General features: G+C 41.0%; 2 protein-coding genes across 5 annotated transcripts in view; one reads left to right on the forward strand and one right to left on the reverse strand.

Annotated features, from left to right (window-relative positions):
- Window positions 1-125: 125 nt before the first annotated feature.
- uts2d (urotensin 2 domain containing) lies at window positions 126-14,101 on the reverse strand. Of its 3 annotated transcripts, XM_041839964.1 has the most exons (6): window positions 13,867-14,101; window positions 11,373-11,505; window positions 1,603-1,707; window positions 1,412-1,449; window positions 935-1,028; window positions 126-784 (listed from the first exon to the last, which is right to left on the reverse strand). In XM_041839964.1, the coding sequence occupies exons 2-6, from the start codon at window positions 11,452-11,454 to the stop codon at window positions 759-761; spliced, it is 345 nt and encodes a 114-aa protein (XP_041695898.1). In that variant the 5' UTR covers window positions 11,455-11,505; window positions 13,867-14,101; the 3' UTR covers window positions 126-758. The 3 variants fall into 3 exon arrangements, with proteins under 3 accessions (XP_041695898.1, XP_041695896.1, XP_041695897.1); XM_041839962.2 differs by lacking the exons at window positions 11,373-11,505; window positions 13,867-14,101 and adding an exon at window positions 2,171-3,136 and having other exon boundaries at window positions 1,603-1,734; XM_041839963.2 differs by lacking the exons at window positions 11,373-11,505; window positions 13,867-14,101 and adding an exon at window positions 2,171-3,132.
- The window catches only part of ccdc50a (coiled-coil domain containing 50a), a 54,313-nt gene continuing 50,914 nt past the window's right edge, over window positions 13,117-16,515 (forward strand). The window contains exon 1 of one of the 2 annotated variants that reach the window (XM_041839960.2): window positions 13,117-13,434. In XM_041839960.2, the coding sequence (XP_041695894.1) occupies window positions 13,386-13,434 (49 nt within the window). In that variant the 5' untranslated portion in view covers window positions 13,117-13,385. The remainder of the gene's footprint in view (window positions 13,435-16,515) is intronic. The other variant, XM_041839961.2, reaches the window with a different exon arrangement.

Below are 16,515 nucleotides of genomic sequence, written 5' to 3' on the forward strand. Positions count from 1 at the left end.
TTACATTCTTGTAATTTAGTTGACGCTCTTATCCAGTTAATTACAATTCATGGATCTAACCATTTATTTCTCTATTCCCGGACTGACATAATCACTGGTAGCTAAGACACAAGTTAGCATGATAATATATAATTTATTAAATGAAGGAAACGGTAACACATTCATCAAAGCAATACTGATATTTGACAATGGAAAGTATCATGAATTGCGTCACTGCCCCCATTTACCACTAGGGGAAGACAAAGTCAACGTGTTACTCCGGGTGTGGAAAGAAGGGCCAAGGCCTTTGTCAGCGGACTAATATTAGGTTGTGACAACAATACTTTCCAGGAAATGCTGATAACTCCTTGTCTTCTCAAATGTTGGAGTCCTGTAGAGAAGCATCTGGAACAGTACATCCTATACAGAACTGACGATCAAGTAATTTCTGTCATTTGAGGTAATTATGCATTACAAGGTATTTATGCAATACATCACAAATAGAATGTAACTTATGCCCACCCTGATTTAGACTCAACAGTCATTGGACCTATTATAAATACCTGTAGACGCCCGATATTGCGACATCAGCACAGAGGTTATTGAACAATGTGCGTGATGAGTACATTATAGTATTAGTAGATTAGTTATGTTACAACATTTAAACATTTGGTGATGGTAATGGGTGAGTTGTGTTGATGTCTGTGAGCGTGTTGAGTCTTTGGAGCGTTAGGGCAATGCAGCAGGACTCAGTAGAGGTTCTTCTCGCCCTTAAGCTATCATACACAGTACTTCCAGAAACAGGCTGTGGACACAGAGAAAAACACTGTTCAGTCTCTTGCTCTATTACAAGGAGGAATATCATTGTTGTAAAATGAAGACCACTATAGTAAATAAAATGTGTTATGACTATGAAATTATTGCCATCACCAACAATAAGCAATAAGAAACTTACGCTCGCCCCTTTTCCTCGGTATGGACTTGTCCTCTGCTAGTGTGTTTGATGAGAGCTCCCTTTCCAGCTCTAAGTCCTCCTTCAAAGCCTCTATCTGTAAGGAGAGAACACAGTGGTTACAGACGGTCAAAGGATCACCGTGTTGGTCTTTATGGAAGCGGACTTCTCTCATGGAAGGTAAATCACTATCCAAGGCCATGAGAGACATAATCAATTATGCTGCTAGAGCTCCCATTTGAACTCTGTCAGACAATAGGTAGATTTGCTTGATGAACCTTGTAAAGGCTAAATCCAAGGGGAATTTTCCACAGAATGTACACAGTATCTCAGTCAGAGAACTATGTTTACCTGTTCGTCTCATAAACCCTGCTTAAAAGCATGCCATCTTATCAGCTGAATGAAATATATGACTGCACAGGACACACCAAGTGCTTAAACTATTGCAGTCAGTGTGTACAAAACACTTGAATGACCTACCTCCTCCAGCTCCTCTAGTTTGTTGGCCAACTCTAAACCTGCAGAGAAGAAAAAATATGTTAGCACAAACGGCAAACCTGAGAAACACTTGGTCAGTCCATGTCATATTATATATACACACACACATCATTATATATTCTACATTGACAAACACTGAATTAGTGTGTGTGTGATATACTGTAAATCCTTACCTAAAGCGTAATTTCTTTCAATAGGTTCTAAGCTTTTATGTAGTAACAACGCTAGAATCTTGTTCTGGGCATCTGTGTCCCCTCTTTGGGGATAGACATGGTTTCCTGAATATGTGGCAAATGGCAATACATCTGTTTACTGTAAACAACTTCAAATGCACCTGGTGTACATAAATATATAATTACACAATATCCCCTTTAAACTGAGACACATTCACAGTGTAGTATTCACAGTATTGTTAGAAGAACACAATTGAATTGCCAAGCAAACACTAAATTAGTTTGCCATGGAATACCAATAGAATAATTATTCATATGTGAAAGATGAATGGCAATAACAACTATTGAAACTACTACCTGTTGCAGATCTTTTGTGCAATTTGTCCCAATTATCCTCCAGCAGAGCTTTTGCATGCTCACATTATAACAACTGACAATGCATGCAAGCAGCTGGGAATGAACCCATAGTTGTATCCAGCATCCTCAGACTGCCTACATCTTCAGGTAGTCTGTGCCTCAAATAGGCCAGCAGCTAGTACACATTCATTCACCAAACCAGCAGACTCACCAGGGTTGAAGATGCTTCTTCCCTCCACACTGACTACCCCTTGTAGAAGCAGAAAAGCTAGCAGTCCCAGCCAGTAGTTCACAGAGACAACACTGTCCATGTCAACGAAGCAACGGTCCCAAAGAAGTGCTTAGTATCAACTGGTTCTCAACCTGCCCCAGCGATCCACTGCCTTTGGTCCATCCCAGCCATACTTTTATCCTGTCAGACATGGAAGGAGGAGACTGGGAGGGGGCAGTCAGCCCCCCAGTGCACTCAATCAATAGGTAGTCACAGTGGCTTTCGTCAATGGACCACGGTCCTTTGCAAGAGGGACCATGTAGTGGCTGACAGAAATATGACGATCTGGATCCATTGCCAGCGGCCCTTCATCAACACGACAGATACAAAGCCAACAAAGTGAGAAAGTCATCAATCACCTGTTATTTACGGGAGATGACAGTCAGATGTTCTTGGCACTTTCAGTCCTTTTCTTTTACATTAATTACTTCCTTAAGAATGTAGGGGGAGAATCTTGGACGGGGTTAAGAGGGGGAGAAGTTAATTGATTCTGTCCCTATAAAGTGCACCATGCCCGGAGATGAGCTCTTCAATCTTGGCTCCAGGTCTGAGCATCGGCACCAATGTGGAGCTGATTGAACATATATCACCGAGGTCAAACCATGTGAATCATGGCTCACAACTCCGTCAGTGTAATGGCTGCTGTGTTTATGTACGGTAGTTTTAGTTAAATGAAGTGCCTGGCACCCATTTTGTTTGGCCTGTTTACGTCATAAAGCTTCTTGAGTGCTGTTTTCATTGACACCTTTGTCTTCTGCTGAGGAAGTTATTGAGCCTTAGTCTAATTGTGTCTCTCATCCCAAATAAACATCACATATCCTTATGATATGGATTTCGGAGCTTGAGGACTTAGAGAACCTGGTTGAGTGAGTCACAGTGAATGAACCTTGTAACATCAAGGATATATTGCATCTTGTGAAACAGTCTGGTCCTCTTGTGGAAAATATACAGTGAGGGAAAAAAGTATTTGATCCCCTGCTGATTTTGTATGTTTGCCCACTGACAAAGAAATGATCCGTCTATAATTTTAATGGTAGGTTTATTTGAACAGTGAGAGACAGAATAACAACAACAAAAATCCAGAAAAACGCATGTCAAAAATGTTATAAATTGATTTGCATTTTAATGAGGGAAATAAGTATTTGACCCCCTCTCAATCAGAAAGATTTCTGGCTCCCAGGTGTCTTTTATACCGGTAACGAGCTGAGATTAGGAGCACACTCTTAAAAGGGAGTGCTCCTAATCTCAGCTTGTTACCTGTATAAAATACACCTGTCCACAGAAGCAATCAATCAATCAGATTCCAAACTCTCCACCATGGCCAAGACCAAAGAGCTCTCCAAGAATGTCAGGGACAAGATTGTAGACCTACACAAGGCTGGAATGGGCTACAAGACCATCGCCAAGCAGCTTGGTGAGAAGGTGACAACAGTTGGTGCGATTATTGGCAAATGGAAGAAACACAAAAGACTGTCAATCTCCCTCGGCCTGGGGCTCCATGCAAGATCTCACCTCGTGGAGTTGCAATGATCATGAGAACGGTGAGGAATCAGCCCAGAACTACACGGGAGGATCTTGTCAATGATCTCAAGGCAGCTGGGACCATAGTCACCAAGAAAACAATTGGTAACACACAACGCCCGTGAAGGACTTAAATCCTGCAGCGCCCGCAGAGTCCCCCCTGCTCAAGAAAGCACATATACAGGCCCGTCTGAAGTTTGCCAATGAACATCTGAATGATTCAGAGGAGAACTGGGTGAAAGTGTTGTGGTCAGATGAGACCAAAATCGAGCACTTTGGCATCAACTAAACTCGCCGTGTTTGGAGGAGGAGGAATGCTGCCTATGACCCCAAGAACACCATCCCCACCGTCAAACATGGAGGTGGAAACATTATGCTTTGGGGGTGTTTTTCTGCTAAGGGGACAGAACAACTTCACTGCATCAAATGGACGATGGACGGGGCCATGTACCATCAAATCTTGGGTGTGAACCTCCTTCACTCAACCAGGGCATTGAAAATGGGTCGTGGATGGGTATTCCAGCATGACAATGACCCAAAACACACGGCCAAGGCAACAAAGGAGTGGCTCAAGAAGAAGCACATGAAGGTCCTGGAGTGGCCTAGCCAGTCTCCAGACCTTAATCCCATAGAAAATCTGTGGAGGGAGCTGAAGGTTAGAGTTGCCAAACGTCAGCCTCGAAACCTTAATGACTTGGAGAAGATCTGCAAAGAGGAGTGGGACAAAATCCCTCCTGAGATGTGTAAACCTGGTGGCCAACTACAAGAAACGTCTGACCTCTGTGATTGCCAACAACGGTTTTTCCACCAAGTACTAAGTAATGTTTTGCAGAGGGGTCAAATACTTATTTCCCTCATTAAAATGCATATCAATTTATAACATTTTTGACATGCATTTTTCTGGATTTTGTTGTTGTTATTCTGTCTCTCACTGTTCAAATAAACCTACCATTAAAATTATAGACTGATCATGTCTTTGTCAGTGGGCAAACGTACAAAATCAGCAGGGGATCAAATACTTTTTTCCCCTCACTATAATCAATAACTTGATGGATCTCCAGGCATGACTCACATTGCAGAACACAACATTCCTAGACACTGTCTGTACCTCTGACTGTAGGGTGTACTTTTGGAATCATTCAATAAAATGAAGTTCAATAATAGTGTCAACTGTCAAAGCAGATGGTGTTATGTCCTGACAGATTGCTCTGATGTTCAGAAAGCCATATATGATATCCTAGAAGTAGTATATCTATAGGGAATGATTTGTTTCCTTCTATTGTGATAAGAAGTAATATGACAATCCATGTTTGAACTCAAATAAAATAGTATTTGTCACATGCGCCAAATACAACAGGTGTGGACTTTACCGCCCTTTCCCAACAATGCAGAGTTAAAAAGTAAGAAAAGATTAGCAAAAAATATATATATACTGTAGTAACACAATAAAATAACAATAACGAGGCTATATACACAAGAGTACCGGTACCGAGTCAGTGTGCAGGGGTACGAGGTAGTTGAGGTAATATGTGCATGTAGGTATGGGTAAAGGTGACTAGGCAATCAGGATAGATAATAAACAGAGTAGCAGCAGCGTATAGGTGCAATCAATTAGCTTAAATTCTCAGAGATGAAATTATATTTCCTACAAAATAATGTTGCAGGAATGCTAATCTTAACTGTAACAACAGAAGCAATTTCAGAATAATCTGAGATGGTGGGTGTCGAAATCCTCTTTCTTGTGCTTTTTTAGGTGGAACAAACAACATCAATATGTTAAGAGTAAGGGACTGGACGTTTTTTATAATGAGGGATACCTGGAGAAAATCAGACCTCTCTAAAATGAAAATGGATGGCCCTCCCTTCAGTAAAATATGTTTTTACCAGACCCTCCCTGAACGCTTGAATAAAGAACCTTGACCCTCCTCTACACCCAAAATAATAATGAAAACAAAGTGGATAGCAGAGAACATGCCTACTGTTTTACTCTCACTCCTAAGACAGACCAGAGCCTTAGATATGCAGTTTTAGAAACTGTCCTTCACTTTGTATGCATTACATAACATGACAAAGTAGCCGGAAGGTTGTGGATTCGCAGACCACCGCAGACAAGGGTAGGGGTGGAAAGATCTCCATTACAATAAAAGCACTGCATAAATCTATCATCTTATTTGTGGTCTGACAAAAATAATAATTGTATAAATGCATTTCATGAACGTAATGCACGTCATTTTACCTTACTGGAGACAAGCAGAATCTTTTTGAATACCACAAAAGAGCATGACAATGAATGAGCGCATGCTGGAGCGCATGTTGCAGCACCGGAGACGTTTTCATTTATATTCTATTGTTAAAAAAAGAGGAGAGTCTAAGTTTGGAACAGTCCTAAAGTTGTCTATCAACTGTAAAAATTACAACTGAAATATCTGATCATCAATGAATTCGAGAAAAAGCCATTTGTTTTTTAATACAGCAGCCGCATATCATCAGTTAGGCCTAAATGCACTTGTAACTTTTTGTCATTTGGGAAACTATAATTTTCTAATGTATTATTTTCCATTATATTGTTGTTACAAAATAGATTTCTGTTGACTGTGATTAGGGCATGGGAATTTAAGGAATTTGATCAAAATTAACAAACTAGACATGCATAGCTCACCACATGATCCTGAAACCAAAGACTGGCAAAACTCGAGTTTCTACAAGTGAATTCAAAAGGCACTGACTGTATAGTCTAATAACGCATTTTTCGTTTCATTATTATGTAATTGTAAGTAATATATTTTTTTATGTCATTGTATACAGCCTAAATGCTAAATGTATAGGCATGTTGTTGAAGTGCTGTTGTTGATGTGTTGTTGAAATGCTGAGCGCTCCTGCCAGCCTGTAGCGTGTCACAAATGCTTCACAACTTCTTCCTTAAAATGGCAGGCTATAGCCTTGAAATAATAATAATAATAATAATAATAATAATAATAATAATATAGCCTACATAATTCATTTTCGTTCCTTCTTATGCTACCTGGCTTGCTCCTGACTGATTAACAGTTAGTACAGCATGTTGTTTAATAGCCCGTTGAAATGTTGAACGTCAATTGATAGTGACAGAATCACACATTACTTCCCAAGCAAAGTACATTTTTTGTCTCCTCGGCATTAGAAGGTTGTAGTGCAACCTCTGAATGTCATAGAGACAAACCAAAGATATATCCCATATGTATCGGAGTCACCTTTTTCCCCAGCATTTTACAGCTTGTTTCTAGCATTGCGGACTAAAGCGTCATTATAGATCGCTTTATATGATCAGGTCCATTTAAAAAAAATCTACATCTTAACCTAACAAGGGGTAGCCATTTTCTTTAACAAAAGCCACAGATCCCTCACTTACCCCCTCAATTCGAGCCCTAATTTTAACCTAACACACCAAGACCTTTACAGACACTGATATATTTAAGGAGTGCATGGTGACTGAAGGAATTGGCTGAAAAAATCTATGGATATAGAATATAATTGAGTCTGTCAAACAGGTAGGCCTACCTCTTATTTCTTGAATAGGAATAAATAGGCTCCAACACAAAGCCCTCTTGTTGTTAGTAGCCTAAAGTCAAATTAAAATGAAGACTGTTTAAATGAATTATAGACCTTGAATTAGCCTACTTTCAGAACCCATGCGGTGTCCATCTCTGCGGCTGCCGCTTCATAGTAATGTAAGTAATACAAAAATATAAACGCAACATGCAACAATTTCAAAGATTTTACTGAGTTACTGTTCACATAAGAAAAATCTGTCAATTGAAATAAATTAATTAGGCCCTAATCTATGGATTTCACACGACTGGGAATACAGATATGCATCTGTTGGTCACAGATACCTTTAAAAAAAGGTAGGGGCATGGATCAGAAAACCAGTCAGTTTCTGGTGTGACCACCATTTGCCTCATGCAGCACGACACATCTCCATCGCATAGAGTTGATCAGGCTGTTGATTGTGGCCTGTGGAATGTTGTCCCACTCCTCTTTAATGGCTGTGTGAAGTTGCTGGATATTGGCGGGAACTGGAACACACTGTCGTACAGATCAATCCAGAGCATCCCAAACATGCTCAATGAGTGACATGTCTGGTGAGTATGCAGGCAATGGAAGAATGGGGTCATTTTCAGCTTCCAGAAATTGTGTACAGATCCTTGCGACATGGGGCTGTGCATTATCATGCTGAAACATGAGGTGATGGTGGCGGATGAATGGCACAGCCTCAAGATCTCATCACGGTATCTCTGTGCCATCAATAAAATGCAATTGTGTTCTTTGTCTGTAGCTTATGCCTGCTCATTCCATAACCCCACCACCACGGGACAGTCTGTTCACAACGTTGACATCAGCAAACCGCTCGCCCGCACGATTGCATACACGCTGTCTGCCATCTGCCTGGTACAGTTGAAACCGGAATTAATCAGTGAAGAGCACACTTCTCCAGCATGCCAGGGGCCATCGAAGTTGAGCATTTGCTCACTGAAGCCGATTACATTGACGAACTGCAGTCTGGTCAAGATCCTGGTAAGGACGATGAGCACGCAGATGAGCTTTCCCTGAGACGGTTTCTGACAGTTTGTGCAGAAATTCTTCGGTTGTGCAAACCCACAGTTTCATCAGGGTTGCTGGTCTCAGACGATCCTGCAGGTGAAGAAGCCAGATGTGGAGGTTCTGGGCTGGCGTGGTTACACATGGTCTGCTGTTGTGAGGACGGTTGGACATACTGCCAAATTCTACCAATGCGGCTTATGGCAGAGAAATGAACATTCAATTCTCTGGCTACAGCTCTGGGGGACATTCCTGCAGTCAGCTTGCCAATTGCACACACCCTCAAAACTTGAGACATCTGTGGCATTGTGTTGTGTGACAAATCTGCACATTTTCGAGTGGCCTTTTATTGTCCCCAGCACAAGTTGCACCTGTGTAATGATTATGCTGTTAATCAGCTTCTTGATATGCCACATCTGTCAGGTGGATGGATTATCTTGGCAAAGGAGAAATGCTGACTAACAGGGGATGTAAACAAATTTGTACACAACATTTTAGAGAAATAAGCTTTTTGTGCGTATGGAACATTTCTGGGATCTTTTATTTCAGCTCATGAAACATGGGACCAACACTTTACATGTTGCGTTTATTTTTGTTCAGTGTAATTTCATTTACTTTAGGGAAAGCTTATCTTCCCCTAGCCTTATGGACAAGGGACAAGTCGCCTATGCATTGGCGATTTTAGTATGTAAATCTTGGTGAGGCAAACTGAAAAAACATTTATTTGATGCATGCCAGCAAAGCCACTACACAACACAATACATTAATTTAACTATAATGGTGACAAACGGTGCCCACAAACTGTTAGGTCCTACATAAAGTTGTCCCAACAGCAGAGCTTTCTTTTCAGCACCATGGAGTGAATCCTTACCACTGCTACACCTGGCTATCAGCGGAGCCTTGTCTGGCAGCGAAACAGTTAATTTAGCCTAATTTACTGCCTTTAAAAAAAAACATAGCTGATATGGCTGACTAGCTTTAAAAAATGTGGTTTCTACTGACAATTGAGATGTACAAACTATGGCATAAGGGAACGATGAGCGGATAAGAGGCAATCCGTAATTTAGATTAAGTCATTAATGAGCGAGCTAAGACGGACGTAGTCAATATAACTATTTGTTCAGCACTTTTGAAATGTGCACTACCGTTCAAAAGTTTGGGGTCACTTAGAAATGTCCTTGTTTTTGAAAGAAAAGCAAAAAAAAATGTCCATTAAAATAACATGAAATTGATCAGAAATACAGCGTAAACATTGTTAATGTTGTAAATGGCTATTGTAGAATATCTACATAGGCGTACAGAGGCCCATTATCAGCAACCATCAGTCCTGTGTTCCAATGGCACGTTGTTTGCTAATCCAAGTTTATCATTTTAAAAGGCTAATTGATCATTAGAAAACCCTTTTGCAATTATGTTAGCACAGCTGAAAACTGTTGTGCTGATTAAAGAAGCAAGAAAACTGGCCTTCTTGAGACTAGTTGAGTATCAGAAATTGTGGCTTCGATTACAGGCTCAAAATGGCCAGAAACAAATAACTTTCTACTGAAACTCTTCAGTCTATTCTTGTTCTGAGAAATGAAGGCTGTTCCATGCGAGAAATTGCCAAGAAACTGAAGAACTCGTACAATGCTGTGTACTACTCCCTTCACAGAACAGCACAAACTGGCTCTAACCAGAATAGAAAGAGGAGTGGGAGGCCACGGTGTACAACTGAGCAAGAGGACAAATACATTAGTGTCTCTAGTTTGAGAAACAGGCGCCTCACAGGTCCTCAACTGGCAGCTTCATTAAATAGTACCCGCAAAACACCAGTCTCAACGTCAACAGTGAAGAGGCGACTCCGGGATGCTGACCTTCTAAGCAGAGTTGCAATGAATTGTTAAATCGGGTTAAAATCCGGGCTCTGGCTGGGCCACTCAAGGACATGTGTGCTTAGGGTCGTTGTCCTGCTGGAAGGTGAACCTTTGTCCTAGTCTGAGGTCCTGAGTGCTCTGGAGCAGGTTTTCATCAAGGATCTCTCTGTACTTTGCTCCGTTCATCTTTCCCTCGATCCTGACTAGTCTCCCAGTCCCTGCCGCTGAAAAACATCCCCACAGCATGACGCTGCCACCACCATGTTTCATCATAGGGATGGTGCCAGGTTTCCTCCAGACGTGACGCTTGGCATTCAGGCCAAAGAGTTCAATCTTGGTTTCATCAGACCAAATATCTTGTTTCTCATGGTCTGAGAGTCATGGTCTACCCTTCCCCAGATCTGTGCCTTGACACAATCCTGTCTGGGAGCTCTACGGACAATTCCTTAGACCTCATGGCTTGGTTTTTGCTCTGACATGCATTGTCAACTGTGGGACCTTATATAGACAGGTGTGTGCCTTTCCAAATCATGTCCAATCAATTGAATTTACCACAGGTGGACTCCAATCAAGTTGTAGAAACATATCAAGGATGACCAATGGAAACAGGATGCACCTGAGCTCACTTTGGAGTCTCATAGCAAAGGGTCTGAATACTTATGTAAATAATGAATTTCTGTTTTTGTTTTTTTATAAATGTGCAAACCTGTTTTCGCTTTGCCATTATGGGGTATTGTGTATAGATTGGTGAGAATGTTTAAAAAATATATATATTTTTAGAATAACGTAACAAAATTTGGAAAAAGTCAAGGGGTCTGAATACTTTCCGAATGCACTGTACAGCGACAGAATTCAGAACATGGGCCGTTCTTACAGTATTCTCCCTGTACACCAAGTCAGAACCATAGGATAAATAAAGGAGGCATATAAGCAGACAATGAAAGCTCTTGAAATATTCAATGATGACATTTTTCTAAAACAGGCTATAGGCTACATGTGCACCACCATGTCAGAACAGTAGGCTAAGTTATGAGGGGGAAAGGGAATACATTATTAGGGTGAGGCACATGGGCTACTAACAGTTTACTACACAGCATACACTTAGTATTACTTTCTTAGCTACAGTATACATATCTCCCTGGCATATTACATAATTTATGCAGCAGCATACAATACATTTTTGGACTCACTTTGTTGTGCTGTAATCACTTGATTAGGAAGGTGGCACAGCAGTCCTTCTTGTTTGCAAATTCTGTCATCAAACTTTGTCATCAAAGTCTGGCATTCTCTGGATTTATGGTGCTTTCAAGACAACTGGGAACTCTGAAAAAAACAAGGTCAAATCATGACGTCAGTGATCTTAGGTCGGAGCTCTAGAAAGAGGCCCAAGTTCAAAAACTTTTCCCAGTCAGTGCTAGTTTTTTTCAGAGTTCACAGTTGTCTTGAACTCACTGAAGTCTGAGATTTCCCAGTTCCAAGTTTCCAGTTGTTTTGAACGCGGCAGATGTCATGTTGGATTGACAGCATGGCCAATGTATTCAACCTTTTCTAGCCGATGGTGTTGCATATGAATGTTTATACTTTAAAGCTTGGAAAAGAGACCCTTAATCCCAGACTTTGACCACACACACTCTCCACTGAATAACAGGCTAGAGATTGCTTTGCAAAGCTTGCGGTTAGCCACTGACTCCTTCCAAACCAATTATTGTTGAATTTGCGATTTCCAACTTGTTTAATGTTTATGTCCAATAGCCGATGAGCACCAATACGTTTTATCTATAATTTCTCTTCATATGACAAGGATTGTAAAGGATTTGCCAGTAGATTGTCGACTTGATTCATAATGATGACTGCTTGTCTAGCTTGCTAGCGAAGATTTTGAAAGTATGATGTTGACATGATCAGTCCAATCAAAGCTACGGTAGATATAACGTGATTTGATGTCATTTTATCTGTGGCCAATTACATTGAGCCTTCTTGAATGGGCACTTCTAATGTAAATATATGGCAGCTTCCAAGGGGCTTGAATTTTCAAGCTCTCCCCGAAGATTTTACGGTGAAGTGTCCCCATGAATGACAGAACACTGAGCCAATCACGGCGCAACTAGAGAACATTACCAAACCCTACGCTCTGTATTTTCCGCTGGCTACCCCACCACCACAGAAAGCACTGAGCTAGGCTGAAACACCTGCCTTTTGGAGCTGCCTTACTCAATAAAGCAAAAAAAGAGACCATGTTCGTATGCGACTTTATTAACTAAATTTTTTTTTTTTTTTTACATTGTTTGCAAACTGATATGTGGCACATTAATGCCAAAATAACATGCAAAACAGCCAACCCCGCAAAAAAATGACATTATGCAATTGTCATTAGGCCTACACATGTAGCCTAAATGGATGCACCCACTGTTGTCCACGCGTGCCTCGATCTCGGCCACTCATCCTCCCTTGTCTGCGAGCTTCTCATCCCCCCATTTATTTTGCCCGTACCGTACCGCCTTACGTTCAACCCTGATGTACACCCAGGGCTTTAATAGTGGTTAAGGTTGTGTAATTTGGTCCTGCATTCACCAGGGGGAGCAACTGAGAGATGACATCCATGCAGCAAGGAATATTGTGAAATGTCCTATCATTCAGAAAACGTGTGTGTTGTGTTGTGCGCGCAATCCTCCCCAGTGAAGATTTGAATAATTTCTGAAATGCAATTTGCTGGGACAAGAGATGGTCCTAAAAATTGTGTTTAATAATTTATCAACAGGTAGCCTATCACATTCATAACTCATTGTTGTATTGTTTGGTAAAAACCCGAGTGACTGACATGTACAAATCTGGAACATTTTAAATGTTGATATGACACTCTTAAATTGGTTCGTTTTTATCTCCTATCCTCTTTCATTCCTCACATATTTAGCAGTGAATGATATGGCCCGTCTGCTATCCGTAGCTGACCTCTTTTTTCTTCCTCCAGCTAGCTAGCTAGTTAATCAAATCCACAGCTGCAGAGCAGAGGAAGAGGGACGCTCACAAAATCTGACTGGCTAACTACAGTACCGAAACTAATCAAAGGGACACCCATAACGTTAGTACCCGAATCATCAATCGGTTTTATGACAAAATAAACAATCAGACTCTGCCTCTGGTAACCTACGGCAAATCGCGGAAGCATAATTCAACGTGAACGGCTTTGACACATCGCTGACAACATGGCTGAATTTCCCATCGATCAAAACAAACTGCCCGGAGTAAAAGAAGGTAACGTTTGCTAGTTATCTATCTAAATCTTTAGAACTAGCCTCATGTTTACACCTACCTGTGGCAGGTGGTTGTTTTCAACATTTCAGGTGTCAAGTGCGTGCATCTGTTTGTTTTGTTTGCTAGCTACAGTACCTAGCTAGCCAGTTCACCCTCATAACATCAGTAACGGTACTAGTATTGTTCAAATAAAGTGTGCCAATGTAACTAGCTAGTTATATTATATTTGCTACCTAGCCTGGTACAAATAAAAAAAAACACGTGAATCCAGAATTATTTATAATGCTGTAGTTATCACACGTTTGTTGGCCTGAGCTTTTAGCTGCTTGGCAGCTAACCAACCTAGCTTGCAGATTGTAACGCGGGCTAATGTGATCCTTCATTGGGCAGGATAGGTATTGTTTGGTGTAGCGCAGATAATTTTCGACCAACCTTAACTTGACGATACTATCTTCATTCTCGATTTGGCCAAACACGTATCTTCTAAAACGTATTTGTCCAGTTGCAGGTGGTTCGTTTGAATTTAGAAAATGCTCTGTTAATAAAATATATATTTTTTGCTCCATTAAGTAGCTAATCCAACAATGTGTACACTATCCTCTTGTCTATTTCAAATCTCTCATTGATCTAGACAGGTGAGTGTCATGACATGCAGCATTTGGGGTGGACCCACCTGGCTGTTTTTCTTCTTCTATGGTATAATGGTGGTCCGCAAACAAACGTTTAAGGTGCATGCTGCCACCTACTGTGCTGGAGTGTGTGGTCAATCACGGTTACATTAGCTCTACATTGATATACACTGTGGCCAGTTTAGAAAAATGGTTCGCTCCTACAGACAGTGAGTCACGTGGCCATGGCTTGCTATATAAAGCAGGCAGACAGGCATCGAGGCATTCAGTTACTGTTTGATTGAACGTTAGATTGGGCAAAACAAGTGACCTAAGCAACTTTGAGCGTGGTATGATTGTCGCCTCCTGGTCTTTTCACGCACAAGTGTCTAGGGTTTACCGAGAATGGTGCAACAAACAAAAAACATCCAGTCAGCGGCAGTTCTGTGGGCGAAAACAGCTAGTTGAAGTGGGGTAAGCAGCATGAGTCCATGGCCCCATCCTGCCTGGTGTCAACATTACAGGCTGGTGGTGGTGATGTAATGGTGTGGGGAATGTTTTTCTGGCACACGTTAGGTCCCTTGATACCTATTGAGCAATGTTTGAATGCCACAGCGTATCTGTAGCTGTTCTGGAGGCAAAGGGGGGTCCGACCCGGTACCAGATGGGTGTACCTAATAAACTGGCCACTCGGTGTGAATGTGAGCTCCAAAAGTATTTGGAACGTGACACATTTTTGTTGTTGTTGTGGCTCTGTACTCCAGCACTTTGGATTTGAAATGATACAAGGACTGTGAAGTTAAAGTGCAGACTCAGCTTTAATTTGAGGGTATTTTCATCCATATCGGGTGAACTGATTTTAGGGGACCAAAAGTATTGGGACAAATTCACACGTGTATTAAAGTATAAACAAGTTAAGTATTTGGTCACATATTCCTAGCACGCAATGACTACATTAAGCTTGTGACTGTACAAACTTGGTGGATGCATTTGCTGTTTGTTTTGGTTGTGTTTCAGATTATTTTGTGCCCAATAGAAATGAATGGTAAATAATGGATTATCATCTAGAATCTTCTAGAATCTAAGAATAGAATATGTTTCTAAACAATTCTACATTAATGTGGATGCTACCATGATTACGGATAATCCTGAATTAATAATGACGAGTGAGAAAGTTAGACGCACAAATATTATACCCCCAAGACGTGTTAACCTCTCACCATTACAATAACAGGGGAGGTTAGGATATTTATGCCTCTAACTTTCTTACTAATCATTATTCACGATTCATTTGGGTTTATGCGTAATCATGGTACCCTCAAATGAAAGCTGACAGTCTGCACTTTAATTTCAAATTCAAAGTGCTGCAGTACAGAGCCAAAACAACACAAAATGTATCACTGTCCCAATACTTTTGTAGCTCACTGTATATACACTACATGACCAAAAGTATGTGGACACCTGCTTGTCAAACATCTAATTCCAAAGTCATGACCATTAATATGGAGTTGGTCCCCCCTTTGCTGCTATAACAGCCTCCTATAACAGCCTGGGAAGGCTTTCCACTAGATGTTGGAACATTTCAGCGGGGACTTGGTTCCATTCAGCCACAATAGCATTAGTGAGGTCGGGCACTAATGTTGGGCGATTAGGCCTGGCTCGCAGTCGGTGTTCCAATTCATCCCAAAGGTGTACATTTACATTTAAGTCATTTAGCAGATGCTCTTATCCAGAGCGACTTACAAATTGGTCCTGTTCTGTGAGCATGTGTGGCCTACCACTTCGCGGCTGAGCCGTTGTTACTCCTAGACGTTTCCACTTTACAATAACAGCACTTATAGTTTACTGGGGAAGCTCTAGCAGGGCAAAAATTTGACGAACTGACTTGTTGGAAAGGTGGCATCCTATGACTGTCACATTGAAAGTCACTGAGCTCTTCAGTAAAGCCATTCTACTGCCAGTGTTTGTCTATGGAGATTGCATGGCGGTGTACTCAATTTTATACACCTGTCAGCAACTGGTGTGGCTGAGAAAAAAAGAAAAAGAAACAAATATATATATATTCTTTTTTCAACCACACCAGTTGCTGGCAGGTGTATAAAATTGGATATATACCTACCTAAATCCCACCTGTCTCAATAAATGAGAGAAGATTTGAAATAGACAAGATGGAGAAGTCTAAATGGGATCCTTGGGACCTCCCAACTCTGACATCACCCCTTTTGAAGTTGACATTTAAAATGGTTAAGGGTTATGGTTGAGGGTTAGGGCAGTGGTATTCAAACCTTTTCAGCGAGGGCCCCATTTGTTTTTCACCATAATTTCTGGGGACCCCATGTTTCTTTATGAAAAGAAGCCAATAAATACATTTACTCAATAAAATTGTGTTTTTTAAAATATCTTTGTCTATATTGTCTCATATAATAATCTGTACTCAGAATTTTTTGTTCTCCCGCAACCCTTCTAGAGGTCA

The sequence above is a fragment of the Coregonus clupeaformis genome, chromosome 20 (assembly GCF_020615455.1).
Source record: "Coregonus clupeaformis isolate EN_2021a chromosome 20, ASM2061545v1, whole genome shotgun sequence".
NCBI lineage: Eukaryota > Metazoa > Chordata > Actinopteri > Salmoniformes > Salmonidae > Coregonus > Coregonus clupeaformis.

Excerpts from the sequence above, each read along its gene's own strand:
- uts2d (XM_041839962.2), bottom strand. The coding sequence starts at position 2,270 with ATGGACAGTGTTGTCTCTGTGAACTACTGGCTGGGACTGCTAGCTTTT. Across the intron at positions 1,450-1,602 it reads TGAAAGAAATTACGCTTTAG|GTTTAGAGTTGGCCAACAAA; the intron begins GTAAGGATTTAC and ends TCTTCTCTGCAG. Across the intron at positions 1,029-1,411 it reads AACTAGAGGAGCTGGAGGAG|ATAGAGGCTTTGAAGGAGGA; the intron begins GTAGGTCATTCA and ends CTCTCCTTACAG.